This window comes from Perna viridis, chromosome 1 (assembly GCF_037379345.1).
Source record: "Perna viridis isolate PV_CMFRI_1.1 ecotype Kerala chromosome 1, ASM3737934v1, whole genome shotgun sequence".
Taxonomy (NCBI): domain Eukaryota; kingdom Metazoa; phylum Mollusca; class Bivalvia; order Mytilida; family Mytilidae; genus Perna; species Perna viridis.
In genome coordinates, this window is record NC_142445.1 from 30,385,570 (window position 1) to 30,399,065 (window position 13,496).

A 13,496-nucleotide genomic window follows, 5' to 3' on the forward strand; every position below is an offset into this window, starting at 1 on the left:
ATTTAGAATTGACATATTTTCACCACACGAAAATACAGTTTACTTTCATTTCACCTAGGTGACAATTCAGGACTGCAAAACAATTAACCAACAAATAAAACAAAAACGGTCATACAAAAAACAATATTATACATATGACACAGTAGACTTGGACACAAAACAACAAAACAAAACAAAACAAAAAAAAAAAACCAAAAAAAATAAAAAAGATAAAAAAATAAAGAATAACAAGGAATAAGGCTCACAATTAAAAACGTTTAAGCAACAAATTACATATAAAATGGGATTCAATTGAACCTAAGATATCTATATTTGTACCAAATCAACTCAAGCAAAAACTGAAGGTCATAGTGGCTTAATTATTAGTGAATAATCATGTAGTACTATCCAAGGTCTAACAACTGATCAGTATCAAAACTCTACCATGTATGCTACAAGACAAGAGAAATGGGGAATAAGTTATAAAAATAACATAGGACACCATCAAATATGTCCCTCCATAATCTCTCAATCCTTTGATTGTGGGTACTCGGGCCTGTTAACATACTTCCATCACCCCTTTCACTGAGCACAAAGTCTGCAACTGACATGTTTTCCAGTCCCTTGTCTGATCTAACCCTTATAGGCACACCGAAGTTGGCGAAACCTGACAAAAAACAGTTTAAGACTGTTTGAGACGTGTTATTATCACAGCATTTAAGAAACATTGTCATTCTGCTAAAAACATCAACACGACCTATTATTACGAATCGCTAGCGTACAAGCTTATGGTTAGTGTCTATATGCTACAAGTGGTTAGGCCCCATTACGTTATAAACTCGTCTGAGAAGTCTTCCCGATGTTCTTGTTTGAGCTCCAGATGAGTCTAAACGTTAAATAGAGTCTCTTAGACGCCACCTCTGTACTATAATGCCTTTGGCAATTAACATATGTTTAAGCATATTTTCAACACACAGAGGAAACTTATGAGGTCCGGAACTTCCTTGAATTTTCTGTGGTTTAACTGTCCCATATTTAATGCATTCGAAGCTTCATCATGTCTGCTGTATTTGAAACTCCTAGAGCTTCTAATTCATGTCTCAAAAGCATACTCACAATGTTTGGTGTTATCTTTTCTCTTTCAAAATGTACAAACGCATGCTTCAAACCAACCTTCTTTAGTACACTCAACATGAGTGATTCCCCCATTTTGTTTTTTTCTAATTTCCTTCTGTCTTTACAAAATGACAAAGTACCATCATATAATATCAAAGTACCATCATATAATGTCAAAGTACCATCGTATAATGTCAAAATACCATTATATAATGTCAAAGTACCACCGTATAATGTCAAAGTACCATTATATAATGTCAAAGTACCACCGTATAATGTCAAAGTACCATTATATAATGTCAAAGTACCATCGTATAATGTCAAAGTACCATCGTATGATGTTGAAGTACCATCATATAATGAAAGTTTCTAACATAAAGCAGTTACGGCGTTCCATAGGCATGTATTGACAACAGGGGCGACAGTGTCAAATCTTTATATGACTGCAATTTGTTCTAAGTCCGAAAAAAAACATGCACCTTCTCCAGTGCCGATGTAATATGCAGTACGTTGGCGAAACAGAACAACCTTTCAACTGGCGCATTTACTTTATTTTTACTTTTTGATTTTCCACAGTTAATTCATTTCTAATTTATGAAAAAACACCCCCTTTCTCGTTTTCATTCAGGTTCCTTATAATTTGCTTATGTGTGCCTTTGATAAAGGTAGAATCACCCACAGCGTGACAAAAGTCATTACGTTTGTCGTAAAGTTTGGTCAATAGTTTTCCTTTACCGTCGAGCCCTGTGAAGGCCCAGGTGTCAAAAGAATAGGCCTGCAGCAGCGCTAAGCTTGTCGTAAAAGGCGACTAAATAGTGCTCAGAACCCTAACCTGGGTTGTGTGCGTCAGGTGGTGGAATGGGGTATACCTGGCGTGTTACATGCTGGGGTTGTCAGGCTATAATATGGAAAACCTGACCGCAAACCATAGTGGTGCACCGTGTTGGGAAAGATGCCACGTTTCTCGCACGTTATAAAGAACCCTAGTGTGGTATTCTCCCAGAGTAGGAACCATATGGCTCCGCCACAGGAGGCTAAATTGCCCGACCCTACCCACCTCTCCCTATTTCCAGTGGCAATCAAAATTTGTCGACCCCATTGCCTTTGTGTCCCATCCCATTTTCATTTCATCATCATTTCATGTTCATTTTATCATCCACTTCATGTTCGTCGCCTGAATATAGCTGAAATATTGCTGCTCGGACGTTAAACCCCAACAATCAATCAATCAATCAATCATTTACCGTCGATTTGTAAGTCAATATATGAGGCTGACTTCACAGTGTCTGTAGTATCCTTTATCTCAAGTTCTTTGGGTAGATGCGATGTATCAAATCCACGAAATTAGGATTGTTTAAAGATAATACGTCATCTATATAGCGGAAACTGAGATTAAAGGATCTAGCTAAACGATATTCTTTCTTTTGGATCAGATCAGCTATAAAGTCAGCCTCATAAGAGTGAAGGAAAAGGTCAGCAAATAGAGGAGCACTATTTGTTCCCATTGGAATGCCGACCGTTTGTTGAAAAACGCGTCCACCACACTGTCTTCAGATTAGAATCTTTTTACATTCCTTTAGGACAGAGGAGGCTGTGTCGCTAGGTTTGAATTTCCGACCTGAAAATAAAAAGAAAGAACATGAATAACTATCAAGTATTTTATGCCTCTTTTTCTTGTTAACGTCCTTTTTTTAATAGATCCTTTTTATTATTTTTTTTTCATTCTGAAGCACTCATTTTTCAAAACGGTATTTGCATTCATGATTTTATAATGTTATGCATCTTTTTTTTACAACCAAAAGAGGTATAGTAACCAATTAATACTACAAAAGCGAACCACACTCGCGCCAAACCTATAATATGTTTTTTTTTCACTGGAGTATATTGTAAGCATCTATTAGTTCATTTCTATGAATTAATTACTTTACTAGTACTCGTATAGAATCTTTCATTTAGTTTGCAGAACAATGGAGGTTTATTCTTTTTCAGCTTTACAGCGCCACTTCCGCATCTTTCAAAAATAAAACTTATACCCATAAAACCACTGGAGGCAAGACCGAGAAAAGTCTCTCAATTATGTGCAAAAAATTACAAGAAGTAAAGTGCAAGTAATTTCAATAGTAATTGTAATCACAAGCGGCGGTAGATGTGCAATCAAAAATAAAATCGACACGAGAGGATTCGTATCGTATCGTTCCGTAATATCACGGATTGAACGTAGTGGACTACGGATGAGATATTCATGAAGCTAAGTTTTTGGGAAAAGAACATAAAGGATACAATTAAAACAATTTCGTTTTATTTTGTAGTAAAGTACAGTAACTCTGAATATGTATTTTTTACAAAGCCCCCAAAAAATGGATGACGACTCATGAAATACTATAAACTAATGAACGATATAAAAAGGGTGATATGATACCTCTCAACAACTGTTTTTTTGAGTTGATATCAGAACCAAGTATGTCTATGTAGAAATTTTTAATCCAACTTCTGACAGACCGAGGAAAAAGAATGTAATAGTCGAACTTAACATCTCCTACAAGTATTTGAGGTGTTGTGGTCTCGCTGGTAGTTGGTTCGTTCTCTTCTGCTTCTTCCTCGTTGACTGGGGATTTGAGACGTTCGTCATAGAATGACTCAAGTTAGTACATCGTCTTTTTACCCCATTTCCCTTGTGATACTTGAATCCTTCTATGCACATGTCAATAATAACTTTCCTTCTCTTTGTTAATTCCTGGTTCGTCATGACAAATATCGCTTCTATCATTTCTTGGGGGTGATCGTTAAGTGCCCCTATTGTCTGATACTTTATTCTCATCTTATGCTTCCTATGGCCTTCCTCTAACAGGCAGCATATCATTTCCAATTTCATTTCTTCTACCAAATTTGTCATTCCTTTGCCGTTTTTCATTCTCTCTGAACCTGCGCAACAGCAGTAATAAGAAATCTCGATATATCAAAGGATCTTTTTGATTTTTAGGTTCCAATGTCGTTGCAATTTTCAGCATTTGAAATGCATCATCAATTTTGTTTTCTTCATACAAGCATGAACCAAGTAAAGAGTACATACCAGCATGTCTTTCACATTCATGGGTACTAAGTGCGTCTCTTAAATACCCAATGGCTTCTGGGTTTCCCAAATACGAGCAAATCTTTGCCATTCTATAAAGAGTAAGACTTGTTTTTCGCATATCTAAAGCTTGTTTCCCGAATTTTCTTGCTGTCGTAAGATCCGTTGATTCCATCTTATTGCGCTCTCGTTTCGTTCGTTCGTCTTTTACTTTGTCAACGTGTTTTTGTAAAAACAAGTAGCAAAGCCACGCATACGCATACCAGTTCCATTCTGGAAAATTTTGTATGGATGTCTTTAAGACTCTTTCTGCTTGGTCCCATTTTGACTCCTGTGTGTATATAATTCCTATTTTATTTAACGCAACGCGGTCGGGATGTTTATCGTTCAACGCTATTACAATTTCGATCACCTTTTCTGGGTTGTCACGAACAACAATGCCTTTTACTCTTATTTTTGTCATTTTCGACTCTTTATAGAAATGATTCTTTCGTAAACATAAGTATATAAGATAAGCATATGATCTCGATAGCAGAATTGAATCCTTTTCGTTTGAGGGCTCGTTTTCAAAATGATTTACAATTTCGACGAAAATTTCAGCTGCCTTCTCAACATATATTTTCTTTGAAATCAATGACGTTATTTCGTTGCTTCCGCCACTGACTCTCATGTAAGCTTTGCCTAAATAGTGCTTCCAAACGATCACTTCTGCTTTATCAATAGTTCCACATACGTGGTTTCTCTCCATTAGTTCTACCCCCATTCCAAGTTTCTTCAGTGCCAGCGTTCCCTCTTGGGTGGTGTCCTTGTAACAATCACTCGGTGCGCCAAGCAACTGCTTTTGGATTTGGACTATATGAGCTAGAATATTTTCGTTTCTCATTCGCTCTATTCCACCCTTCGAAAATTGTAAGCTTTCTTCTATCTGGTTCTTTAAATCCATAACTCTTTTTTCGGTTCCATCTCTCGTCTCAGAGTAGAGATCTATCATCATAACGTAACCTTGTTCAACCCTACTTCGCCCATTGGAGAAAGAATAATCTCATTAATTTTCGTCCGATGCTTTTGTTCTTCGGTGATATTATTTTTTGAACTATGAACTGCAGCAAGGTTTCCCAGAATATTCAAGTTGTTTGGGAAGTTTTCAGACGCCTAACAGAAAAGGAAGAAGTATTATTGATTCATCTATGAAAGGTGTATTGTTATAGTTTTAATGTAAAGAGAAAACAACTAATCTAGTACAAACAAGAACAGATAAAACAACAAAACGATGATACTATTGAACACCAGAAAACAAAACAGTAGGTAAATGGACACGCATATTACAACTTTCCGAAGCCCCTCCACTCGTACATAGAAAAAATAATAAAAAGGTGGAAATGATTTTCAAACAAGACTTAAGGTAGTAGACCTGGGGTACTCTCAAAACTTTTCCATAATTCAATTTTCTTTAAATGTGTACATGATATTACAATAACTGTGGCGCATCATTTTCCTATGTTTTAAGAAAATTCACCGTGCAGATTTTGAACAATTAAGACTAAAATATTGCTATGTTTTTAGAAATCGTAATCATTGACCAAACTGAACCATACCTGGTATTTTGGGGTCATTTAGACAAGATATTGATATAAATAACTAAATATTAAGTCAAATTCACTTTAAAAGGATTAATTTTTCATATTTAACATGGAATTGTTTTCTATCAATTTTGTAGAAGAGATACTTGGCTTTTAATTTACCAAAATTACAAAAATGAGATAATTTTCAGGTATTTGCTTATACAAAAACCTCTAGTTTGCAAAAAGTCCATATTATCAATTTCCGTACAAAACTTATAGCGACTTTATAGTACTTTCTAAATTTTCCTTAAGGTTCCCCAATATACTAACGAAATGAAAAAGTCATGTCCCGGAAGTAACAAAAAAAGTGACTGTCCTTACGGAGAAAATTCATCATTTCCTTTCATACAAATAAAAAATATAGGTTAAGATAAACGTTTCACTATAAATAAATTTATCTTTTCTAATAGTTTTCAAGTCTTTTTTCTAATTTGTTTTACTTGTTCAAAGAAGTGAATGTTATGTTTAGAAAAAACTTCGGAAACAGGTGGATATGAACGTACGTGCATCTCCGCTGTTCCACTGTTGCTGTTGTCAAGAACCTAACCCGCCTTGGAAAAAAAATATAACTCCGATTATATTATCAAAATCGAAGCATAGCTTTTGTAAGATAGGAAAGGCAGGCGCGTAGCTGAGGCCAAACTGAAGTGTAGGCAAAATTACGGCAGGGTGTCTGGGGGCCGATTAAGCCCCCAGCAGGTCCAGGGCGGGGCCCTGGTGGGGGTCCAGGCGGGGGCGAAGCTCCCCCCCGAAACTCCGCGGAGATAGCGTTTTAGAGCATCATTTATGCCACTCCTGGATGTATTTTATCTAAAAAAAAAAACAAAAACAAAAATTGGCAAAATTAAGTGCAGGCAAAAGCTTTTTTGCCTAACGGCAGCTACGCGCCTGAAAGGCAATCATTTTCTTGTTTTTTGAATTTGCAGCTGTCGTCTGAATTTTGTTTACGTTACATGATATGTGTAAGGGTGCACTATACAGTTACATTAAGGCGCATTGTTTCGCACACCAAGTTACCCCCGTCAAATTTTGTAAAACTTAAAAATTGAAATTTGGTGGATATATTGTTTAACTGTAGTTAAGCATTTATACGTAGACATATGTAATATATGTAATGGTAAACAGGTGTAATTTAAAGGAAGAATGGTATCCGAAACGTTTCAGTCCCCTGTCGTATTAGGTTTCGTTTTAATTCTCCCATAGACTTCTACAATGAAGTGCATATTTTAAGGATTTAAAAAAAAATATGTAAATTGATTCAATAAAACTTTCACTTATGTAGCATTTCTAAGGACAAAAAAATAATTTCCCGCAAAGAAAATAGGGTGAGTCCACGAAGATCGGACAGAAAAGTAGTCGAACTATAAATAGCCGTTTTCCCTACTTTCACTTTCGTTTTGAACTCATCAAACCAACCTTTTCAGTGGAACATTTTTATGTTATTTTGTTAGATTTTCTTCTAAAAAAAGTTCTTCATCTTACAGTGTGATGTTTGCTCTATTTTATAAGTCAAATTTCGGGGATTTGATACATCGCATCTACCCAAAAGAACTTATAAAGAGATAAAGGATACTATAGACACTGTGAAGTCTTGACTTACACTTAGAAATCGATGGTAAAGGAAAACTATTGACCAAACTTTACGACAAACGTGATGACTTTTCATTCAGAATTGTCAACTTTCCTTTCATCTGTGGCAACATTCCTTCGGCTCCTGCGTATGGAGTGTTCATATCACAACTCATACGTTATGCCAGAGCTTGCCGAAACTACGCAGACTTTTTGTATCGCGCTAAAACTCTAACAAATAGGCTTCTGGAACAGGGTTATGTTGCTACAAGATTGAAGTCATCACTACAGAAGTTTTATGGTCGTCATCATGAACTCGTGGATCGTTATGGTGTATCCATCAGCACCATGAAAACTGATGTATTCAATGGGTCATAGTTTTCCTTTCCTCGTTTGTCTACCCCGGACTTGACTTTTTATGAGCAACTCGGCGTGTGTTTCTAGAAAAGCAGAGGACGCTTACCCTACCGGTGCACCTGGTCCATGCTCCCAGTTTTTAGTGGAATCCAAGTCGCTCATTTATTTTTGTTACTTTGTATGTATGATTTTAATTACTTTATGTTCTTTGTTGTGTATGTCTGTTTTCCATGTCTGGTCTTTGTCCCTGGATTACATTCTTTTGATTACCGCTATAACCTTGGTTCCCTTGATTACTCGTTCATATCTTTTGACAAAACATTAGTTTGTAGAGAGGAGAAAAGAAAATGCACTATATTTTAATAGCATCCATGTTTTGACGTACACCCGCTCAGGGATATGCAATACGATACTGGTATCGGATGATATTCAAAATACCTTATTTCGCACGAACGTTTGGAACTAAAATTGTGAGAGAATGAATCGAAAAGGGCCTTATTATTTTCACCCTTTTTCCACCTACTCCATGCATGCTTTCATCCTGTGGTAAAGTTTGAGTGCCTGATATTTTATAAAACACAGTAATTGGCTGTTAGTTTTGGAAAGGCAACCCTGATTTGTGCTAAAACTCAGTAATATTTTTTTCAGTAATTTACCATGGCTACTGGATTTTATAACAATAATCACTAAAATACTTTTAAATGACCTGAACCTCCACACACCAAGGATTTCAAAAATATGCATTTTTTTTATGACAAAACACTAGAAATTTCTGTGCGGACTGCCTCAAAACAGCTTTATTTCAACAAAATGAGACCAAATTTTCAGAAATGACCTAACTGTATTGTACTACCTAAAATATTCCCACCACCCCTGGAGAAATGTAATATTTCCGGTATCTGTACAGATTGATTTGACTGGCGAAGTGTTATAAAGTTATTGGCCATTTTGGAGGGGAAAGGGGGTATGCTCAAGTTATTTATTTATTGAAAAAAAAAACTCCCCCATTAATTAACACGACAGATTTTCAAATAGATGTATTGATTTTGCTTGCTGCTAAAAAATAAATAAAAATATTGCACTTGTCATCCGCGTCGACCCCAACGAGTTTCGCACAGACGGTACATATATTGTAAAGCTCACGGTGCTCGCTGATTTAGGCAATGCCTACCGCATGTTATTATATGGACTAAACATATGCAAATCAATGAAGAAATTTTCAGAACAGTTCACCGTGTATTTCATACTTCTGTACGAAGTGACAAACTTGTATGCTAGTACAATGCTGGTTAGAGTCATATGCTGAACAAAGGAACAAAAAGAAAACAGAAAGCTTGAAGTCTTATAAGGAATTGTAAAAAAAAGTATATATTTTTTTATCTCTAAAAGGTTGAGGAGTTATAAAACTGGCAAGGTTATTAGTCGACTCTTTCTTAGAGTTATTTTCATGTCAGTTTTAACATCAGTATCACTTTGAAGCTTTCATATTAGGAATCATTCAAACGCTCTAGTGCCTAAAGTCCTTTCAATTTAGATTACCTCCCTTATCCCAGGTCTACTACCTTAATTGCACTGTGTCAGTTGAGATTTTTTGCAGTTCTTACAATATCACAATATGTAGCTATACACTACTATACATTCCACACAGTCATTTTAACCGTTTTTGAGATTTTAACGGCAAGTAATAATCATGCAGAAAATCAAGAACACTTTTTTTTTTATAAATTAGAATGTCCTATTTTTGTTTAGAAAAAAAACCACACGTTATGTAGATATGAAATGAGATTTTGTTTCGTGTTACGATATGAATACATTAATGATGAATTTCATGGCAGCGAGGAAAGGTCGCTTTTTTAAATATATCATTGGTTGAACCTGCCTGATTATTACATGGAACAGTATATAAAATGCCATTTATTACCTGCTCTTCTCTGAGATATTGTAGCTGAATAAAACTTGTGACAAGTGTTTGTTTTTAAAACAAAAGGCCCTAGAGGGCCTGATTTGCTCATCTTGGCCTTGTGAATATTTAATGTTAGTAAAAAGATATCAGTCATTACAGAGATGTCGACGTCTGAATGGCAACATCCCACATGTCGAAGATCCCTGGGTGTCTCCTGCATGAGTTATGTTTAAAGATCTATGAAGTAATGATGAGTAATGATGATTGTCTAATAATGATGAGGAATGGGTCCCGAAATTAATAAATAGGGGTGGGTTCCAAGCTGGAATTTTTGAAAAGGGGTTTCGGGATATATGCAAAATAAAGAACAGGTAATGCTGCACCATACTACTAACAGCCCCTGATAATGTGATAATTGTCACATATTCAGGTTGCGGCAAGGCTTCACTAATGGCCTGCAGTCGGAAGAAAAAAAAAGGTACAAGAACAAAAAATGGCAAACCGACTGAAGAACTAACTATAACACAATCCATCACTCAAATCTGACAGTTGTCATGAGCTGTTGTTTAAATCTGGTTGGTTTCGGTCCCATGTTTGGAACCTTCGTCAGAGGTCTAACTCAAATGTCATCCGTCGTATATGTTACTGTAAACCTTAATGCTTATTTAAAGTATTGTTGGGGGTTCCATGTTTTAATTTACTCAACTGTGTAAAAATTAACAAAATTTAACAATTCTTCTGGACCGGCCAATGTCCATCATAACATTCGTATATAAAGATCATGACAAAGCATATGAATTTATATATTAATTTAAAAATGACCAATATAAATCATGATGTGTTTGGTAGATATGGAAATAAAAAAATTACCTGTCGCTCGTCTCTAACTTGAAAAATCCTCAATCCTATATCAAAGAATCCAAAATTATTTTCTTCGTCCGTCTCTCTGTTCGATGCCATTCTCTATTAGTGTTGTTGTCGAAGCTGTGTGTTTTTTATTGTTATTTTCCTGGATTCCAATTACTATTAGGCCTCGTATGAATGCCTCAGCTATGAAATAAAATCGTTCTTCTATGTATATATACTAGCTATTTAAACAAACCGAAAATTGAATTTGTGGAAATTCTCATGCAATATTATGCAAAAGGTAAATAGCTTGATTTTCTACTCTTTTTGTTATTGATTTGTTTAATTTAAAAAATTTAGTATGAAACTTGGGTACAAGTTGCATTTTTAGGTTTGAACATTAAGCAGAAATATTTCTTGATAGATTGATTTTGTATTTTATTAGATATATAAACGCCGAGAACCCTTTAGTACACCTCAGAATATTTTGCATTCTTATTATAACTCGGAAAGTTGCTAAATCGAATATATATATATATATATATATATATATATATAACTTAAAGATTAGACATATTAAATTATCTCGACCAGAACAATAAAAACACAAGAACGATAACCCAGAAGGCCGAGCGTAGCAAAGGTAAATGTAATGTTTTACTGCTTGAAAACGTTGATTCAATGTAGCTTATATACAAGTGTTTTTCATTTAAGAAACCCTAAAACAATTGTTTGTATGTACTAGTAGATATATTTCTATACTTTGTTATGGTGGACTGGAGCTACGAAAAAATCACACGCACATGATAGAGCAACTATTGTCTCCATGACCACAAAGTATCAGTGTATAGAGTGCATCATATGGAACGCCTAAACTGTCTGATGAGATACACATTTGTTTACGTGTTGTCAATTTTATATTACTTGCTCTGGTTTTATAATTACATGTGGTCATTTTGTATTTACGTTATGTAGGAACATCTTTACATTATGTCGTTTTGTCTTCACGTACTGCACATGCATGTTTTATTTCCCGAAATAATTCGAAATCCCCATATAAAAACTGTTCAAGGCTTCATTCCTTGTAATAGACACGGGCACCCCATCCCACTATTTAGCGATAAAAATGAACGTGAACAGATCGATAATATAAGTCAAGTACTACGTAGTATGTACAGCTTGGCGTTTATTACTTTTTCAGCAATTACATCAAAACTGAAACTTTTACAAATAAAGCAAAGGTGTCTGTCAAAATTATCACCACATACAAATGATATGAAGTACTGTTCCGGTGATTTTGATAAATAGTTTGTCAGAAAATGTATTTCACACTTCGCCCTTTACATGAACACATTTTATTGACATTTCTACAATTTTCCTCAAATTTTGCCAGCAATTAAAGAATAACCACCTATTTCTCACTGAGGAATAACACTTCAGATGTTGTATCTAATGTTTTTGTGCTTTTTTTTATTTTGATAAACTATTATATAAAAATGACCGTGTATTATTGTATACCTACAATGCTCGTGAAGGAGGCGATTTATATTTTTTTTAATTGTGAGCCATTAAATTGATTTAGAAGTTGGACCTCTTTCTAGCTCCACTACATGAAGTGTCGGTAAAATGAGCTACAATATTTTGCAGTTTACATCGAACCTATAAGATACCATTTACAGACTGTTAATTTATTGTGGGGTCATCCGTTTTATCAAATCATAGTGACAAACCAAAGATATTTAAAGTGTCGTCTTTTCCTTTTGCATGGGATTTGAAGTGCTCATAATTATGAAGCCGTCGTTTGTATATATATATACAAATTGACAAAGCTAAATAGACGGTTAACCAAAATTAATGTTGACTGAACTGCCTTCCGTGTTGAAGATGTCTCTCGTTTTTTTTTACAGGCAGGGTTGTTTTATCATGTCACAAAAAAGGCTACCCGAGTTTCTGAAGAAAATTAAAGACGATCTCGATAGAACAATCAAATTTTGGTTGACCCACTCTCATGATGAAAACCATGGGTAAGTTTAATTTAGCCTGAATATTTGGTAACGTGAAAAGTTAAGTTTCGATAGCCATACTTTGATTATCTAGAGCTTAAATTGGTCATCATGTTTTAAGCTTCATGCATGCGACTTCACAGCGCCAGCGATTAAATCTCCATGATGTCAACTGAAGAAAATCTATTCTAACTCGCACCAGATCGTGATTTCTTGTAAAAATCCTGTCACAAAATTGAATGATACTACTTATGAAAACATACTACTGGGATTTTTTCATCATGCAAGTTCCCTATTACTTAAAATATTAGAATTTTTGTAAGCAAGATTCAAAGAAAATACTACTATTTCCACTTCAAATGGGCCTAAAGTTGATTTTATGTTCTTAGAAGAAATCGGACAATCTTAATCCTTCGTGTGCATTTTCGTGTGAAGCCATAAACATTCCGTTACAATATCAACCAACGCCCGAGTGCTTTAATTAGGAGGAGCTGCGCTTACAAGATTTTAACATGTAAAACCAATAGTTGTTTTATTACCCTTTGAAAGCATTCGACAAATATTATCTGTTATTATGATCATCTACATATGATACCTACTAAGGATCTTTCAAAATTTCATCAAAATCCTTTGGGTAGTTCGGGGGGAGTTGTACTCACTTAGATATGTGGAATAACCAACAGATGGATATACAAATAGTGATTGCTATATATACCTCTGAAACTGTTTCAGGAATGTTTAATGAAATTTAATGTGTATTTTACAGGGGATTTTTCAGCTGTCTAGATAAGGATGGGAAACTGTATGATGAAACGAAGCATGTTTGGCTCCAGGCTCGACAGGCCGGGTTTATGTTTATGTAGTTATGAAGTTTCGATTTTTTTTTGCATAGAAGTAAACAATTCGTGTTAAGAATATAGACCTAGGGTGTAAGTGACCTAACTCCTACAAATCACTGGAACGTTTGTATTCACCATTTTTCATCAATTTCATGTAAGCATCTAAGTAAATTTAACTGATTTCATTCTGTT

General features: G+C 35.1%; 1 protein-coding gene and 2 pseudogenes across 7 annotated transcripts in view; 1 reads left to right on the top strand and 2 right to left on the bottom strand.

Annotated features, from left to right (window-relative positions):
* Positions 1 to 13,496, top strand: part of LOC148628304 (N-acylglucosamine 2-epimerase-like) — a 40,182-nt gene that overhangs the window by 18,741 nt on the left and 7,945 nt on the right. For 2 of the 5 annotated variants that reach the window (XM_088585931.1, XM_088585956.1), the window contains exons 1-3: positions 11,025 to 11,105; positions 12,370 to 12,486; positions 13,232 to 13,307. In XM_088585931.1, coding sequence (XP_088442057.1) covers positions 12,386 to 12,486; positions 13,232 to 13,307 — 177 coding nt within the window. In that variant the 5' untranslated portion in view covers positions 11,025 to 11,105; positions 12,370 to 12,385. Of the gene's footprint in view, positions 1 to 10,651; positions 10,764 to 11,024; positions 11,106 to 12,369; positions 12,487 to 13,231; positions 13,325 to 13,496 lie in introns of those variants that run through there. The other 3 variants (XM_088585939.1, XM_088585949.1, XM_088585957.1) reach the window with 3 other exon arrangements.
* LOC148628306 (uncharacterized) lies at positions 323 to 10,611 on the bottom strand (annotated as a pseudogene). The gene is made up of 2 exons (XR_015922645.1): positions 10,487 to 10,611; positions 323 to 2,713 (listed from the first exon to the last, which is right to left on the bottom strand). The product of XR_015922645.1 is annotated as an uncharacterized LOC148628306 (transcript).
* On the bottom strand, positions 2,646 to 10,576 carry LOC148628307 (uncharacterized; annotated as a pseudogene). The gene is made up of 4 exons (XR_015919439.1): positions 10,487 to 10,576; positions 10,005 to 10,071; positions 3,515 to 5,206; positions 2,646 to 2,713 (listed from the first exon to the last, which is right to left on the bottom strand). The product of XR_015919439.1 is annotated as an uncharacterized LOC148628307 (transcript).